General features: G+C 44.9%; 1 protein-coding gene across 6 annotated transcripts in view; it reads left to right on the plus strand.

The window, feature by feature from the left end:
* CNGB1 (cyclic nucleotide gated channel subunit beta 1) overlaps positions 1-15,383 on the plus strand; it is an 86,842-nt gene extending 71,459 nt beyond the window's left edge. For all 6 annotated transcript variants that reach the window (XM_086689310.1, XM_086689311.1, XM_086689314.1 and 3 more), the window contains 2 exons: positions 1,926-2,142; positions 5,211-15,383. In XM_086689310.1, the coding sequence (XP_086545436.1) occupies positions 1,926-2,142; positions 5,211-5,738 (745 nt within the window). In that variant the 3' untranslated portion in view covers positions 5,739-15,383. The remainder of the gene's footprint in view (positions 1-1,925; positions 2,143-5,210) is intronic.
* Positions 15,384-17,980: the final 2,597 nt, after the last annotated feature.

Genomic DNA, 17,980 nt, shown 5'->3' on the forward strand with positions numbered 1-17,980 from the left:
ATGTGGGAGCTCTGCCCATCAAAGGAAAAGACACGATCTGAGAGCCACAGAGTCTGGGGATGTCTGAGTTGGTGACAGCCACGTGTGGGATTCTGTCTAAACTACCTGCTTTACAGATGGAGGACCGGAGGCCCCGAATAAGTGAAGTGCTCAGCTCTCTGGCTTGGCCACTCCAAGAACTAGGGCAAAAAGGTCTCATGCATGCTACTTTCTCCAGGGATGAATGTGCGATCCTACTTATAGGAAAATGCGTCATCGGAAAATGAGGCTGAATTTCCTTAATCTGGCAATGTCCCAGAAGCCAGCTCAGTGTCTCAAAAGAGAGACAGCCCCTTAGCAATCAGAAAAAGTCCCATAGATAGTTCTATTGTGTCATTTTTGTACCACGCCGAGCCTTCCCACAGACTGTCATGCTGTGAGTTATGGACTAAATGACACAGGTGACAGTGCCAGGCATGGAGAGGCCGCTGATGAATTATCATGTTTGTGTTCTCCTGGGGGAGTCCCAGCCGGAAAATGCAAGTCTTGGGCAATTAATATCAATATGCACAATTTAAATCCATTGCCTCTGATTAGATAAGCAGCCAGTAATGGCCTCATTTTTAAACAAACAAGTTTTGCTGGAGCTCTGGTGAATGAATTTGCCAATTAGGAGTCTAGGCCCACTAGACTGCAGACACAATTCATTTGTTCTTGAGCCAAACCACTCATCACATATCTGTAGCGTGAAATATTCCTTATCAAAGGCTGGGGCTCTGTTCGATGGAAGATTGTCTCCTTATTTAGAGAGCAGGGTGGCAAACTGCATTTAAATCTGGGTTTTAATTCTGCCCCTGTGATTTCCTCACTGTGTGACCTTGGGAAAATTACTTACCCCTCTGGCCTTGCATATCTTTATTTGAAATGAGGGAGAAAAATAGGGCCTACCTGTGAGGATTCTGTGAGATTTAAATGACAGAATGTGTATCAGTTATCTGTTGTTACGTAATGATATTATCACACACTGAGTAGCTTTTAAAACCACACGTATTGATTACCTCAGAGTTTCCGTGGGTCAGAAGTCTGGGGTGGCTTTGGTGGGTCTGCTGCAAGGCTGTAATCAAGGTGCGGGCCAGAGCTGAGTCCCATCTCAAATGTCCCCTGGGGAAGGACCTGCTTCCAAGGTCACATGCTTGTGAGCCGACTTCAGTGTCTTGTGGTTGTAGGACTGGGGGTCTCAGTTCCCAGCTAATTGTTGGCCGGAAGCTGCCCTTGGTTCTTGCCACGTGGGCCTCCCCCAACATGGCCACTTGCTTCATCAAAGCCAGTGAGGGAGAGTCTCCTTGTAAGACAGAGATCACAGTCCCATGTGACATATTCACAAAGGTGGTATCTGATCACCCTTGCTGTATTCTGCTGGTTGAAAGCAAGTCACATGTCCCACTCACCCCTCAAGGGGAGGGAACACCAGGGAGGGGGATCTCAGGGGCCACTGAAGAGGGTCTGTAAAGGACTGAGCATAGCACCTGACACATACAGACACTCAGTAAGTGTTGACAGAGGTGATGGTGAGGATGGCAAAATGACAGCGAAGCAAAAGGAAGAGAAGGGAAAGGCTTTGGGTCTTTTTTCAGCGGAGCATCCTATTTCTGAGTCCATATGTTATAGTATCATTCAGTATTTCCCGTGTGACCTCAGAAAAGTTCTTGACCCCTCTGAGCCTGCATTCCTCCTCTATAAGGTACAGACAATAAACCCACGTCGTCCCGGTTGCTCCCATCACTGACTGAGATGCGACGCATAAAGCACTTTGCGCCATGCTTACTCACAGTTCGCCAGCCAAAACCACCGCCGCCACACCACAACCCCAGTGGATTCTACGTGAATGATGCTTTCTTCTCTCCCAGAGCATGCTTGTGATGTTCACGGGCGCTGCTTTCTTTCAGGCGCATGCTAAGAAATAACAACAAGCCCAAGGAGAAGAGCGTGTTCATCCTTCCTCCCCGGGCAGGCACCCCCAAGCTGTTCAACGCCGCCCTGGCCATAGCAGGAAAGATGGGCGCCAAGGGGGCAAAAGCCGGCAAGCTTGCCCACCTGAGGGCCCGGCTCAAGGAACTGGCTGCGCTGGAGGCAGCAGCGAGGCAGCAGCAGTTGCTGGAACAGGTAACGCGGTTGGTTCCCCAGCCTCCCTGTCCATTTCAGCCTCGTGCCAGAGAGAGGGCCAGGGTGCCTCAGAGAGCGGGGAAATCTCTCCCCCTTCTTCACATCAGTCAGGACTCATTTGGTTGCAAGTGACAGAAATGCAAGTCACGGTGCCAGCTCACGTTAGCTTAAAAAAACAGGGAATTGATGGGGGTCAGGTAGCTGGGCAGTTCAGGCAAGGCTGGATCCAGGAGTTCAGACAATGCCCAGGGGACTGGTTTTGCCATTCTGTCATTCCTGCTTTCCTCAGGGACAGCGTCCCATCACAAGGGCACTAGGGTTACATCCTTCTGGTTTAGCAACTCCCAACAGAAAGTCCCTCTTTCCCCATGATTCCAGCAAAAGTCCCAGGGCTCACTGTCACTGGACAGAATCGGATCGCGTGCCACTTCCCCAGCCACCAACTGTGGTGGTGTGGAGAGACCAGGCTCCCCTGCCTGGGCTGAGGGGGGCATCCCTCCTACGGGAAGTCCTCCTGCACTTGCAGAGGTAGGAGCAGTGGGTGTGGGCAGGGAATGTCCTTCCCCAGATGGCAGTGATGTCCTCATATTTTATATTTGTGTCTGTGACACTTGAAAAGATTTGAAGAGAAAAAACTCTGCAGCAGGCACAGTGCCAACTGTCCTCCCTGCCCCAGTCCTCGGAAATCTGAAGGGAATTTTAAAATTAGTTCTGGGACTCTTTTCTGTGACTAATGCCAAAAGTGCCAATTAGAATGATTGCACTAATTATGACTATTCATGACTGTCCTTTAGGGAGGCTGTTGGGAAGGAGGCCGTGGTTAGGTAGCAGCTCCGTGGCAGGGAGGGGACTGCAGTCCACATGACAGAATTCAAAGGGGGCACCTGGGTGGCTCAATCGGTTAAGCATCTGACTTCAGCTCAGGTAATGATCTCGCAGTTCGTGGGTTCCAGCCCCGCATCGGACTCACTGCTGTCAGCGCAGAGCCTGCTTTGGATCTTCTGTTTCCCCTCCCTCTTTGCCCCTCCCCCACTTGCGTTCTCTTTCTCAAAAATAAATAAATCTTGGGCGGGGGGCAAGGGGGGCGCGACAGGAAACGAGCCTAGTGAACTTATTCTCAATCCAGGCTGGTGTCAGAGTCTGCGGGACCTGTCCAGAGATCATTTGATATCTGGAGTCTGGGAGTTGACATCAAAGCTCCCTGGGGTTCCAGTATCTTCTCAAGATACAGCCACCCAGGGCCTCAGACTGAGGACAGATATGATTGCCTGGCTCACAAACTGTCAGAGTCAAGGTCGAACCAGCCAGTTGGGGTCCTTAGTGCCGGCTGCTGCGTGGGACTGAGCAGACATGAGCTCCAAGGCTCTTCTCAGTACAGTGAAAGGCTTTATCTGAAATGGGGCTTATTGCTACTGAATATTAGCTCTTTACCCAGGCAGCTTGGAGATGTGAATTAAATTTGCATGAGAATTCTAATAAAAGTCAGTTTTAGAACAATCAGGGTAGAATGGCAGAGTGCAAGGAGCTCTTAAATAATAATCCAAAGATACGGGTCTAAATCCCAGCTCTGTCACCACCAGGTCTGTGATCCAGGGAAGTTCCTCAAGCTTTCTGAGATGCAGATTACTCATGGTTGCCACATGGCATTGTATAGATGAAGGAGGATACCTTGGATGTCTTTTTTTTTTTTAATATTTGTTTATTTTTGAGAGAGAAAAAGAGAGAGAGCATGAGTGGGAGAGGGGCAGAGGGAGAGGGGGACAGAGGATCTGAAGCAGACTCCAAGCTGTCAGCATGGACCCTGATGCAGGGCTCGAACCCACAAACCATGAGATCATGACCAGAGCTGAAGTCGGATGCTTAACTGACTGAGCCACCCAGGTCCCCCTTGGATATCTTTTATAAGGTATTTTGAACATGGCGAAGCACTTGACCAACATTCCCACGATTCTTCTGGATCCATTCACAGCAGGATGCTTCAGGAAGCCCCATCAGGGCACCATCTTGCCCTGGAAGAGTGTTGTCAGAGTTTAGGGCAGATAGGGGAAGGTGGAACAGGTGTACCAAAACATGCAGGAACACTGAGACAGAGGGAGTGGTTTGTCCCCAGAGCTGCCTTGGGTTCTTGGAGTGGGGTTCCCTACCCCACTTCCCTTCCTTCAACACCCTATGACTTGAGCAAACTTCAGACGTCTCTGTTCCTCACGAGCATGCTGACCGCCTTCACTTTAATTCACATGTGGGTCTTGCACAGCTGTGGACCATTCAGGCCCCCTTTTCTGGGGGCCACTCTCTCCCATTTATTTTCATGCAGAGATGGGTCAGACAGGGCAGGTGGGGTCACGAATATCCATGAAGGCTTGGGTTTTTACTGATACACAGACCATGGCCAGTGTCCATAGGAACCGCAAAGGCTGGGGTTGGAAGTACCCACCAAGTCCCCAAGTATGGGGGCTGAGCCCAGCCTAATGCCAGTGGTATCCTGCCCATTCTTCTCCCGGGGGAGGAGAGGTCTCAACCTTTGAGAGCTTCCAGAAAGGGGGACAGCCCACAGCTACTTCTGCCATCTCAGCCTTTTACCTTGTTTGCTTAGAATTTGTCTCATTCACCCAGGAGCACCCAGCCCTGGTAACTGGACAGTGGACAGGGCCACTGGTAAGTGGACAGGGCCACCGGCTCAGCTTTGCAAAGGCTTGGTGGTTCTCCTTCTTGGTCTCAGCCTCTCCTCCCTCAATGGCTCAGGGGCAGGCTTGAACCTGCAGCTCCACTCTGGCTTCTAGCTCTGCCCATCAACAGAGACCCTAAATATCCCCAAGACCTTCCACTAAGTCCAGCCAGGACTTTTTAATTCCTAAACTTCACCATAATATACTCTGTGTCTACCAAATAATCCTGATGCCTTCCATCCCCCCACTTCTCATCCATTATATTGAACCCCTGAGTGCTCTGCCATTCTCCTCCTTGGGGGTATGAGGAAGGGGAACAGGGAGGTGTGCAAGACCCCTCTAAGACCCCTCCAAGAAATGTCCGATGTTCTTTGCCTCACCAGTCACCCTTTCCGGTTTCAGGCCAAGAGCTCGCAAGACACTGCGGGAGAGGCGGGATCCGCCGCCCCAGACCAGCCAGCACCGCCAAAGCCCCCAGCCCACAGCTCTCCGCCACCTGCCTCCCCTGAGAGGCCCGAGGAAGGCAGGGAAGGGGCGGCTGGGCCGGAGGAGCACTCGGTGCAGATCCGCATGAGCCCAGGCCCAGATCCCGGTGAACAGATCCTGTTGGTGGAGATCCCGGAGGAGAAGGAGATCCCCGAGGAGGAGGAGATCCCGGAGGAGAAGGAGATCCCGGAGGAGAAGAAGGAGATCCCGGAGGAGAAGGAGATCCCCGAAGAGGAGGAGATCCCGGAGGAGAAGGAGATCCCCGAAGAGGAGGAGATCCCGGAGGAGAAGGAGATCTCGGAGGAGAAGAAGGAGATCTCGGAGAAGAAGGAGATCTCGGAGGAGAAGAAGGAGATCCCGGAGGAGAAGAAGGAGATCCCCGAGGAGAAGGAGACCCCGGAGGAGAAGAAGGAGATCCCAGAGGAGAAGCAGGAGGCCGAGTGAGGCTGCCGCCAGCGAGCCACTTCCGGCAGGTGCAGGCGCGTCCCGAGCAACGCGCCCCTCTCCTACAGGCCCAGACTCCCGGACTCAGTAGTGTCTGTCATTCTGGCCCAGCGGGCTTCTGCCAAGGCTGGTTTTGAAGTCAACAAATGTCGTTAGTGTCCCTGAGTTCCCACCATCACCTGAGAACCCTACATCTTCCGACTGTTATTTTTAAAAACAAAATTCTTTTCTATTTAAAAAGTTTGTGGGGAAAGGCTAGGCTGAATGGGACTCCAACCCTCCGGGAAGCTTTGTTGGAGACTAAAGGGTTATTGAATGTTTGGGTTTCAATCTCCCACATTTCAAGGATAGAAAACCTGCCAGCAGGTGGGAAGCCTGGCTGGCTCAGTGGGTAGAACATGGGACCCTTGATCTCAAGGTTGTGAGTTCAAGCCCCACATTGGGTGTAGAGATTAAAACAAAAACAGCTTGTCAGCAGAAGGGTAGTTATGCTCTGCTGCTCATTTGACTAAATGGGAACTGTGGCTCACCTGACCTGATTAGGGACAGGATGCCCATTAGGGTAGTTAAGCATGGATCTGTCCCCGGGTTGCATTCAGTTCTGAGTCCGATGTCTTCACCTAGTTCTGGTCTGCAGGGATTCATGCTTGCTTACTTTAACACCCTTGCCATAGAGATGATGGTGGCAACTTCCATTAATCCTGGAAGACAAAATTACAAGCTGACACCACTGAAGTTCCTGATGCTTCCCCAGATCAAGTCAAGTCATGTTGCTTTAATGATTCAAAATAAAAGGGGGGGAGGTGGGATGGGGAGGAGTCCTCAGTCACTGAATATTGGGAGGATCTCATTTGCATATCTAATGGCTCTTGGGGGAGTGGGTGATTAAACACAAAAACCCGCCCTGGGCCATTTGTTTCCACCAGCAACAATGAACACAAAAAGCCCCGGAATTCCAATAGGTACTGCCCATTTTATATAAAATTGCAGGACATTGTGAACTGCTGAAGAGGCCTTTGAGGGCTTACAAATGTGTGTATTTGTCTATCGGCCTAAAACCAGAACATTCATTTCCCCTGTGAAAAAAATGAAACAATATGGGAGTTCTCAGCCTGGTCTAAACACTTCCAAATCCCAGGGTAACAAACAGATTTCTCTAGTTGATGACATACCATGTGATCTGAGTAATCACATTGTATATAGTGATGAGCAGCATTATTTTAGCCTTTTAAAAAGCTTTTATTAATTTATTTTAATAAATTTTTATGGGTATGAAAGGCTACCTAGTTAAAATGATCCCTCCTACCCCTGGTGCCCAACCTCCCTGGTCCCCTTCCTGGAAGCAACCACTTCTTTCTCATGCTCTTCCTTTTTTTTTTTCTTTCACAAATAATAACATACTAGAGCTGCTGTTGTTTTTCATTTGATTTATTCTGAAGATTCTTTCTTCTTACTATATAGAGGGGATGCTTATTTTTCATGCCTACAATCTAGTCCATTGTCTGCAAGTATCATAACATTTAACGGCTCTCCAATTGACAGGCATTTGCCATGTTTTCAATCTTATGCTGTTAAGAAATAGTGCTGCAATTAAAAAAATCATATACATAACTTCACTGGGAAACACTGTTTTTAAATAGGGGAAATCTGGAGGTTTGGGCTAATTTTTGCTTTACCATCCCCAATTATCATATTCATATTTACACTACATATTCTGTTTTCTTTCTTTTTTGAGAGAGAGAGAGAGAGAGAGACAGAGCGTGAGCGATGAAGGGGCAGAAAGAGAGGGAGACACAAAATCCGAAGCAGGCTCCAGGCTCTGAGCTGTCAGCACAGAGCCCGATGCAGGGCTCAGATCCACAAACCAAGAGCTTGTGACCTGAGCCCAACTCGGATGCTTAACCAACTGAGCCATCCAGGTGCCCCCGCACTTCCTGTTCTAAATCCAAGCATAGAGAATGCTTCCATTTTTAGCAAGTATTTCAGATATATCAATCAAGTCAATGTATTACCCTTCAGTAGATGGCAAAATGTTTTGAAGGCACCTTCACTGTGAGGTCCTATTTTATAAGGAAGCTTTTTTTATATGAACATACTCATTATTTTAGATATCAACTCTTGAATGTATACTGCTTATTATATAAAGCGAGAGATTCTTGAGGTTTTCCAAGAACTGTCCTGGAAAGAAAATTGATTCCTTTTCTTTTCTTTTTCTTTTTCTTTTTTTAATTTACATCCAACTTAGCATAGAGTGCAACAGTGATTTCAGGGGTAGATTCCTTAATGTCCCTTACCCATTTAGCCCATCCCCCCTGCCACAACCCCCTCAGTAACTGTTTGTTCTCCATATTTAAAAGTCTCTTATGTTTTGTCCCCCTCCCTGTTTTTATATTATTTTTGCTTCCCTTCCCTTGTGTTCATCTGTTCTGGTCTTAAAGTCCTCATGAGTGAAGTCATATGATATTTGTCTTTCTCTGACTCATTTCGATTAACATAATACCTTCTAGTTCCATCCATGTAGTTGCAAATGGCAAGATTTCATTCTTTTTGATTGCCGAGCAGTACTCTATTGTATATATATATATATACATCTTCTTTATCCATTCATCCATCGATGGACATTTGGGCTCTTTCCATACTTTGGCTATTGTTGATAGTGCTGCTACAAACATTGGATGCATGTGCCCCTTCAAAACAGCATACCTGTATCCCTTGGATAAATACATAGTAGTGCAATTACTGGGTCATAGGGTAGTTCTATTTTTAATTTTTTGAGGAACCTCCATACTGTTTTCCAGAGTGGCTGCACCAGTTTGCATTCCCACCAGCAGTACAAAAGAGATCCTCTTTCTCTGCAACCTCGCCAACATCTGTTGTTGCCCAAGTTGTTAATGTTAGCCATTCTGACAGGTGTGAGGTGGTATCTCATTGTGGTTTTCATTTGTATTTCCCTGATGATGAGTGATGTTGAGCATTTTTTCATGTGTCGGTTGGCCATCTGGATGTCTTCTTTGGAGAAATGTCTATTCATGTCTTTTGCCCTTTTCTTCACTGGATTATTTGTTTTTTGGGTGTTGAGTTTGATAAGTTCTTTATAGATTTTGGATACTAACCCTTTATCTGCTATGTTGTTTGCAAATATCTTCTCCCATTCCATTGGTTGCCAAAAGTTTTGCTGATTGTTTCCTTCACCGTCCAGAAGCTTTTTATTTTGATGAGGTCCCAGTAGTTCATTTTTGCTTTTGTTTCCATTGCCTTTGGAGACGTGTTGAGTAAGAAGTTGCTGCAGCCAAGATCAAAGAGGTTGTTGCCTGCTTTCTCCTCGAGGATTTTGAAGGCTTCCTGTCTTTCATTTAGGTCTCTCATCCATTTTGAGTTTATTTTTGTGTATGGTGTAAGAAAGTGGTCCAAGTTCATTCTTCTGCATGTTGCTGTCCAGTTTTCCCAGCACCACTGGCTGAAGAGACTGCCTTTATTGCACTGGATATTCTTTCCTGCTTTATCAAAGATTAGTTGGCCATACTTTGTGGGTCCATTTCTGGGTTCTCTATTCTGTTCCATTGATCTGAGTGTCTGTTTTTGTGCCAGTACCATACTGTCTTGATGATTACAGCTTTGTAGTATAGCTTGAAGTCCAGGATGGTGATGCCTCCTGTTTTGGTTTTCTTTTTCAAGATTGCTTTGGCTATTCAGGGTCTTTTCTGGTTCCATACAAATTTTAGGATTGTTTGTTCTAGCTCTGTGAAGAATGCTGGTGTTATTTAAAAAAATTTTTTTTAATGTTTATTTATTTTTGAGAGAGAGAGAGAGAGACAGATTCAGAGTGGGGGAGGGACAGAGAGAGAGACACACAGAATCTGAAGCAGGCTCCAAGCTCTGAGCTGTCAGCACAGAGCCCGACACGGGGCTTGAACTCACGAACCGTGAGATCATGACCTGAGCCAAAGTCAGACGCTTAACCGGCTGAGACAGCCAGGTGCCCCATGGTGTTATTTTGATAGATACTGCATTGAATATGTAGATTGCTTTGGGTAATACTGACATTTTAACAATATTTGTTCTTCCTATCCAGAAACATGGAATATTTTCCCATTTGTTGGTGTCTTCTTCAATTTCTTTCATAAGCTTTCTATAGTTTTCAGTGTATAGATTTTTCACCTCTTTGGTTAGATTTATTCCTAGGTATTTTTTGGTGCAATTGTAAATGGGATCGATTCCTTGATTTCTCTTTCTGTTGCTTCATTATTGGTGTATAGGAATGCAACAGATTTCTGTGCATTGATTTTACATCCTGCCACTTTGCTGAATTCATGGATCAGTTCTAGTAGTTTTTTGGTGGAATCTTTTGGGTTTTCCATATAGAGTATCATGTCATCTGCAAAGAGTGAAAGTTTGACCTCCTCCTGGCTGATTTGGATGCCTTTTATTTCTTTGTGTTGTCTGATTGCTGCGCCTAAGACTTCCAATATTGTGTTGAATAACAGTTTTGAGAGTGGACATCCCTGTCTTGTTCCTGACCTTAGGGGGAAAGGTCTTAGTTTTTCCCCATTGAGGATGATATTAGCGTTGGGTCTTTCATATATGGCTTTTATGATCTTGAGGTATGATCCTTCTATCCCTACTTTCTTAAGGATTTTTATCAAGAAAGGATGCTGTATTTTGTCAAATACTTTCTCTGCATCTATTGAGGGGATCATATGGTTCTTGTCCTTTCTTTTATTGATGTGATGAAACCCATTAATTGTTTTGTGGATATTGAACCAGCCCTGCATTCCAGGTATAAATTCCACTTGGTCATGGTGAATAATTTTTTTAATGTGTTGTTGGCTAATATCTTGTTGAGGGTTTTTGCATCCATGTTCATCAGGGAAATTGGTCTATAGTTCTCCTTTTTAGTGGTGTCTTTGTCTGGTTCTGGAATCAAGGTAATGCTGGCTTCATAGAAAGAGTTTGGAAGTTTTCCCTCCATTTCTATTTTGTGGAATAGCTTCAAGAGAATAGATGTTAACTCTTCCTTAAATGTTTGGTAGAATTCCCCTGGAAAGCCATCTGGCCCTGGACTCTTGTTTTTTGGGAGATTTTTGATTACTAATTTGATTTCTTTACTGATGATGGGTCTGTTCAAATTTTCTATTTTTTCCTGTTTTAGTTTTGGTAGTGTATATGTTTGTATGAATTTGTTCATTTCTTCCAGATTGCCCATTTTATTGGTGTATAATTATTCATAATATTCTCTTATTATTGTTTCTATTTCTGCTGTGTTGGTTGTGATCTCCCCTCTTCCATTCTTGATTTTGTTTATTTGGGTCCTTTCTTTTTTTTCTTTTTGATCAAACTGGCTAATAGTTTATCAATTTTGAAAATTCTTTCAAAGAACCAGCTTCTGGTTTCATTGATCTGTCCTACTGTTTTTTGTTTGTTTGTTTGTTTGTTTTTTTGTTGTTGTTTGTTTTTGGTTTTGATAGCATTGATTTCCGCTCTAATCTTTATTATTTCCTGCCTTCTGCTGGTTTGGGGTTTTATTTGCTGTTCTTTTTCCAGCTCATTAAAGTGTAAGATTAGGTTGTATTTCTGAGACCTTTCTTCCTTCTTTAGGAAGGCCTGGATTGCTATATACTTCCCTCTTATGACCACCTTTGCTACGTCCCAGAGGTTTTGGGCTGGGGTGTTATCATTTTAATTGGCTTCCATGTACTTTTTAATTTCCTCTTTAACTTCTTGGTTAGCCCATTCATTCTTTAATAGGATGTTCTTTAGTCTCCAAGTATTTGTTATCTTTCCATTTTTTCTTGTGGTTGATTTCGAGTTTCATAGTGTTGTGGTCTGAAAATATGAACGGTATGATCTCAATCTTTTTGTATTTGTTGAGGGCTGATTTGTGTCCTGGTATGTGATCTATTCTGGAGAACGTTTCATGTGCACTGGAGAAGAATGTATGTTCCGCTGCTTTAGGATGAAATGTTCTGAATATATCTGTTAAGTCCATCTGCTCCAGTGTGTCATTCAAAGCCATTGTTTCCTTGTTGATTTTTCTGATTAGATGATCTGTCCATTGTTGTAAGTGGGGTGTTGAGGTCCCCTACTATTATGGTATTCTTATCAATGAGTTTCTTTATGTTTGTGATTAATTGATTTATATATTTGGGTTATTCCACATTTGGAACATAAATGTTTACTATTGTTAGGTCTTCTTGGTGGATAAACCCCTTGATTTTGATATAATGCCCTTCTGCATCTCTTGGTACAGTCTTTATTTTAAAGTCTAGATTGTCTGATATAAGTATGGCTACTCTGGCTTTCTTTTGGTGTCCATTAGCATGAAAGATGGTTCTCCATCCCCTTACTTTCAATCTGAAGGTGTCTTTAGGTCTAAAGTGGGTCTCTTGTAAACAACATATAGATGGGGTCTTGTTTTCTTATCTATTCTGTTACCCTATGTCTTTTGATTGGAGCATTTAGTCCATTGATGTTTAGAGTAAGTACTGGAAGATATGAATTTATTGTCATTATGTTTCTTGTCGAGTTGGAGTTTCTGGTGGTGTTCTCTGGTCCTTTCTAGTCTTTGTTGCTTTTGGTCTTTATTTATTTGTTTTTTATTTTCATCTTTTCTCCCCGCAGAGAGTCCTCCTTAAAATTTCTTGCAGGGCTGATTTAGTGGTCACAAACTCCTTTAATTTTTGTTTGGGAAACTTTTTATCTCTCCTTCTATTTTGAATGACAGCCTTGCTGGATAAAGAATTCTTGGCTGCATATTTTTCTGATTCAGCACATTGAATATATCCTGCCACTCCTTTCTGGCTTGCCAAGTTTCTGTGGATAGGTCTGCCACACACCTGACCTGTCCTCTCTTGTAGGTTAAGGACTGTTTTTCCCTTGCTGCTTTCATGATTCTTTCCTTACCTGAGTATTTTGTGAATTTGACTATGATATGCCTTGTTGATGGTCGGTTTTTTGTTGAATCTAATGGGATTCAACACTAGATGAATGTGCTCTCTGGATTTTGATGTCTGTGTCTTTCCCCAGGTTAGGAAAGTTTTCAGCTATGATTTGCTCACATAACCCTTCTACCCCCTTTTCTCTCTCTTCATCTTCTGAGACCCCTATGATTCTGATGTTGTTCCTTTTTAATGAGTCACTGATTTCTCTAATTCTTAAATCATGCTCTTTTGCCTTAATCTCCCTTTTTTTTCTGCTTCATTGTTCTCCATAAGTTTGTCCTCTGTATCGCTGATTTCTCTGCTCTGCCTCATCCATCCTTGCCACCATGGCATCCATTTGAAATTGCAGCTCAGTTATACCATTTTTTATTTCATCCTGGCTAGCTTTTACTTCTTTTATCTCCACAGAAAGGGATTCGAATCTATTTTCGACTCCAGCTAGTCTTCTTATTATCATGATTCTAAATTCTGGTTCAGACATCTTGCTTGCATCTGTGTTAGTTAAGTCCCTGGCTGTCGTGTCTTCCTGCCCTTTCTTTTTGGGTGAATTCCTTCATTTCATCATTTTGAAGGGAGAAAAGGAATTAATGAGGTAAAAACATTTTTTTAATTAAAATAAAAAATTAAACTTAAAAAACTGAAAACAACACACACACACACACACTAAAATTAAATAAATTATGGTAGATCCTAGGTGTGTTTTGGTCTGGGTGTTGAAAGGAGCTTGATTAGAGAAAAAAAGGGAAAGAAAAAAAGGAAATCCTTTGAAAATTTGAAAAAATGAATACACTGCAATAGAAATAAAATGAAACGATGGAAGTAAAATAGAATTTGAAAAAATTTACACAAAAGTAAAATATATAGTAGAAAAAAATACAAATATTTTTAGTAAAAATTGAAAATAAAAATAAAGTTTTTCTCTTTCTGTATTCAAGAAAAAGAAACGAAAAAGAGAAAAAAAAGAAAAAAAAAGAGAAAATGGAATAGATGGACCAGCGAACAGACTGAAATACGATTGAACTTACTTTGTTTTCCCCTAGAAGTCAAACTGTGAATCTCTTTAGAGTCCACAAACTAAGCAGGCAGAGAGACTAGTGTTCCTGAAGACCGAGGTTGACTCCGTTGGGCGGAGCTTGGTGTAATGGCTCCGTTCTCCACTAGATGGCGCTGCTTAGCTTACTGGGGTGGATTGTGGTGGTGCTTGTTTGTGCGTATGCGCATGCGCGGGATTGGTGACAATGGCGGCACCCAGGTACCCATTCTCTAGGATTGGAACTCTGTTCTACCCGATAAGCAATCCCGCACCCATCCTTTGTCTCTGGCTTCCATCCACTCCCCACTTTTACACTGTCCATGACCAAGCTGTCAGGTTCCCAGGCGGTACCTCCCTCCTGAGTTTTATCTCAGATGCGACTGTGTTTCCTGACCCCTTGTTTCTGAGGGACTGTGGTTTGACTTGCTCCGCCCCTCTGCAGGAGGGTCTCACTGAGAGACGGCCGGGTGTGGGTCTGGAACGTTTGTGGGTCTGTGCTGCCACTGATGCCCAGACTGCGGCCCCGCCCCAGAAAAAGTTCACGCGATCGCGTGGCAGCAGCGTTTCAGGGGTTGTGGCAAATCACAACACGCATCTGGCACCAGGCTTCACCCCCGACGACCTTGTTCCAGCACCAGCGAATGTGGTTGTTCTCCGGGGTCCGCTGACACCTTTGCCTGTGGGTGCGGGGCCACACAGCCTCTACCCGATGTCCTGTCTGCAGGGGAACCACCACTCCCCATGTGGCCCGAGGACCGCCCAGACTTCACTCTGCTCCTGGGGACTCGCCCATCCCACCAGAGCACCACCAGGTATCAGCTGTGGAGTTTCCAACTCTGCGCTCCCCCTGTTACAGAGTCTTAGTGGAATTGAAACCCTCTCCTTTCTCCTTTCTCTCTTTTTAGTTCAGTCCCTGCAGCTGTTTCCACTTTTCCACTTTCTCTCCAGCTGCTTTTGGGGGGGTGCTTTTCCCATATTCCACCCTTCCCCCCCCCACCCCACCGCCATCTCCTACCTCTCTCTGCAAGCAAAAACAACTCCCTACCCTCCATGGCTTCTCTCTCCCCCAGTTCACCTCTCCACGCCGTGTACCTGCTGAGTTCTGTGGTTCAGGTTGTGCAGATTGTTGTGTTAATCCTCAAATCAGCTTTCTAGGTGTGCAGGATGGGTGTTGATCTGGCTGTACTTCATGGACGCAAAAAAAAAAATGATTTTGAAATGAGATTAGCAGTGTCTTAATTTAACTGTGATATTTCATTAAACTTGACGCTTTCACAAAAGTTGGATATTAAATAAATTGAATTTGAGGTTAGCATTATTCTCCAAGCAGAATTAGACTGGGTGATTGCCAAGGTGTGGATGGCATAGCTCAGAATATTGTAATTCTGCAGCTGAAACAGAATCTTTATTTATGTGTGTTGAATCTCTACTAATTTAAAATGTCTTAGCGTTCCCTGTACTGTGGTAGAAAATGAATAGCAAGCTATTTTTTTAACTATATAAATATTTTAAATAAAATTAAAACCAAGAGGCTGTTTAAAATTCCATTATCAAAATATATTTGGCTACCTGGAGTATTTTCATCTGTTTTCTTAGCAAACATGAACACTACCTTTAAACTCCAGCTTTTATCCTATTACAGTGCATTTTAATTAAAGTATTTAGGCAAATGTTCCGGGCTCGTGGGTTCCTTTCAGAAACTGTGTGACAGACCCTTTTGTGAGGAAAACTAAGTTTATTTCCTGGCTCAGACTCCCTAGCTTATTTGTGATTGACATCCTTGGAGCTATCATCCACCCTGCATTCCTGTTTGTGGAGGGATATCCTTGGACACACCTGTCCATGGACCCTAGGACTCTAAGACCTTGAAAAACAGTCTGGTCAAACCTACTGCTTACAATGACCCCAACTCCATTAGACTTGTCCAGTCCCATGGAGTGCTGATAAACGTGGACTCTGGATTCAGACTGCCCAGCTTCCAATCCTAGCTTGACCATGTACCACAGATGACCTGGAACTCTCTGAGCCCCAGCAACCTCATCTAGAAGACGGAGATAATACATTACACTGCACGGGGTCATGCTGATGATCAAATAACACACAGCAGTGCCAGGTCTGAATGGGCACGCGGGGTGAAGCTGGTTTGCCACCCCCTCTTCCTCTGCTGCAGGTGGGGTACAGTGGAAGCTCCCTGAGAACTTGTGTTCCCTGAATTCTGCCTCTGTCCAGGGTTATACACCCAGAAGAGGTGTGATCACCTCTTCCTTTGTTCTTTAACTGAGAGTTTGTACAAATGCCTGGACATATGTTAATTATACCAATACAAATCACAGTCCTCCCCACCGTCCACGAATGTATTTAATCCAATTTCATACAAACACAGACCCTAGGGGCACCTGAGTGGCTCAGTCATTCAGCATCTGACTTTGGCTCAGGTCAGGCTCTCATGGTTCGTGAGTTTGAGTCCCACATTTGATGAGCTCAAGCCCCGCTTTGGGTGAGCCCCACTACTCTCACTCCCCCTGCCCTCCTGGGATTCTCTCTCTCTCTCTGTGCCCCTTGCACACTTGTACCCTCTCTCTCAAAAACAAAAACAAAAAATAGACCCTAAAACACCACACCTCAGGCTTGCTCTCCTAGGATGATGGCCGCTTCCATTCTGGGCTAGGCCCAAGGCAGGCCTTATGGTTGTGTGACCCGCACAGTCACACACAGCCCCATGTTCAGAAGTGTCTCATGTTTGTTTAATGATCTTCTACCCACCATCTTGAAATTCATAACAGTTTTTGAATAAGGCATCTCACATTTTTATTTTTACTGGGTCCCCCAAATTATAGAGCCTGTCCTTGCTAGGCTAGAGTACCTCCTGATATCTGAAAAGGCCAATGGGAGAGAGAGGGAGAGATGTGTCCTTTTTGTACTCAGCTTTCCTCCCCCTTCTCCCAGCCATAGGGTCCTGCTCCTTTTTGAAACAGTACCTTTCACTCATGCCTTCTGACTCAAACATGGTGACCAGAGCTATGTTGGCTGCCTTTCCAGGGAAGATGAATCCTGAGAGCTACTGCCCCTTCATTCTTGCTAACAGAACTCTGATTTAGTTTTGTGCAGCAATATGCCAAGCCCGAGGAGATGAAGCCCTGGTGTAAGCCAGTCACTGCTCTTCTCATCACTTATGCCAGCTACTCACTTTCCCAGCCTTCCTTGTGGCTAGAGGTGGCCATGTGACCCAGTTCCAACCAAAGGATTATAAAGGGAAGGGTGATGGGAGGCTTCCTTAATAAAAAGGAGCACCCCCTACTTCTATTTATCTTTCTTTCTGCTTGCAATATTGGGGAAAGAATACATTTGGAGCTGCAGCAGCCATTTTGTGATGGAATGGCCAAAGAATCAGAGATGTAGACTGTGACTTGGTCGACCAACCACAAACCACTCATCTCCAGAGCACTTGTTACATGAGGCAATGAAATAGCTTTATTATTAAGCCATTCTTAGTCATGATCTCTTATCTGCAGCTGAAAACATCCAGCTAGGAGGGCAATGAGACGGTGAGGAAGAGAGAGAAAACAGAAACAGGTGCACATGGTCCCGACACCCTGACTGCACACACCCTTTGTTCCCGTTGCCCAGATCCCTGTTACTGTCGTGTTCCTGTCCTTCCTGGCCTGGTCTTCAGCTTTTCTTTAATTACATGGGCTACCTTGTGCATTTTGAATAAATTCACCTCAGCCTTAAGTCAGCCAGAGCTAGATTCCATTGCTCACAATGAAAGAAACCTCCCCGATGCAGACAAAAATACTTTGGGGAGTTGTCTGGATGTTAAAAATTCAAGATCTAGGCCACCCACCCTGGGTGTGATTCTTTGGTCCAGTACAGGCACTTGTGGTTTCTAAATTCAAGCACCAGGAAGAGACCTTCAGAGGAGGGAACGGAGGAGAGAGGAGACTGTTTTGACCAAGATCAAATTCAAATGCTTCTCTGTGGATGGGAGACCCACTGGGAGGCAGTGATTTACCCCACAAGGAGAACTTGGGTATTAAGATCCATTTCCCACAGGTTCCTCCCAGCTCTCTTGTCCTGCAGAAGGAAGCAGCAGCAGCGATCCTTGAGACAATCCCTCCTCGTTAACAACACTTCAGACTGGTCTGCCTCTGCCTGCTGTGTTTTGTGAGTAAGACTAAGAACACAGTTGATTGTGCTCCCCCTTGTTGGAAGAGCCTTCTCCTTCAATTAGTTTTGTCCACTGTGCTGCTGTGAGGTGATCAGGCTGGGAA

This window comes from Puma concolor, chromosome E2 (genome assembly GCF_028749965.1).
Source record: "Puma concolor isolate L17-30 chromosome E2, mPumCon1.1.hap2, whole genome shotgun sequence".
NCBI lineage: Eukaryota > Metazoa > Chordata > Mammalia > Carnivora > Felidae > Puma > Puma concolor.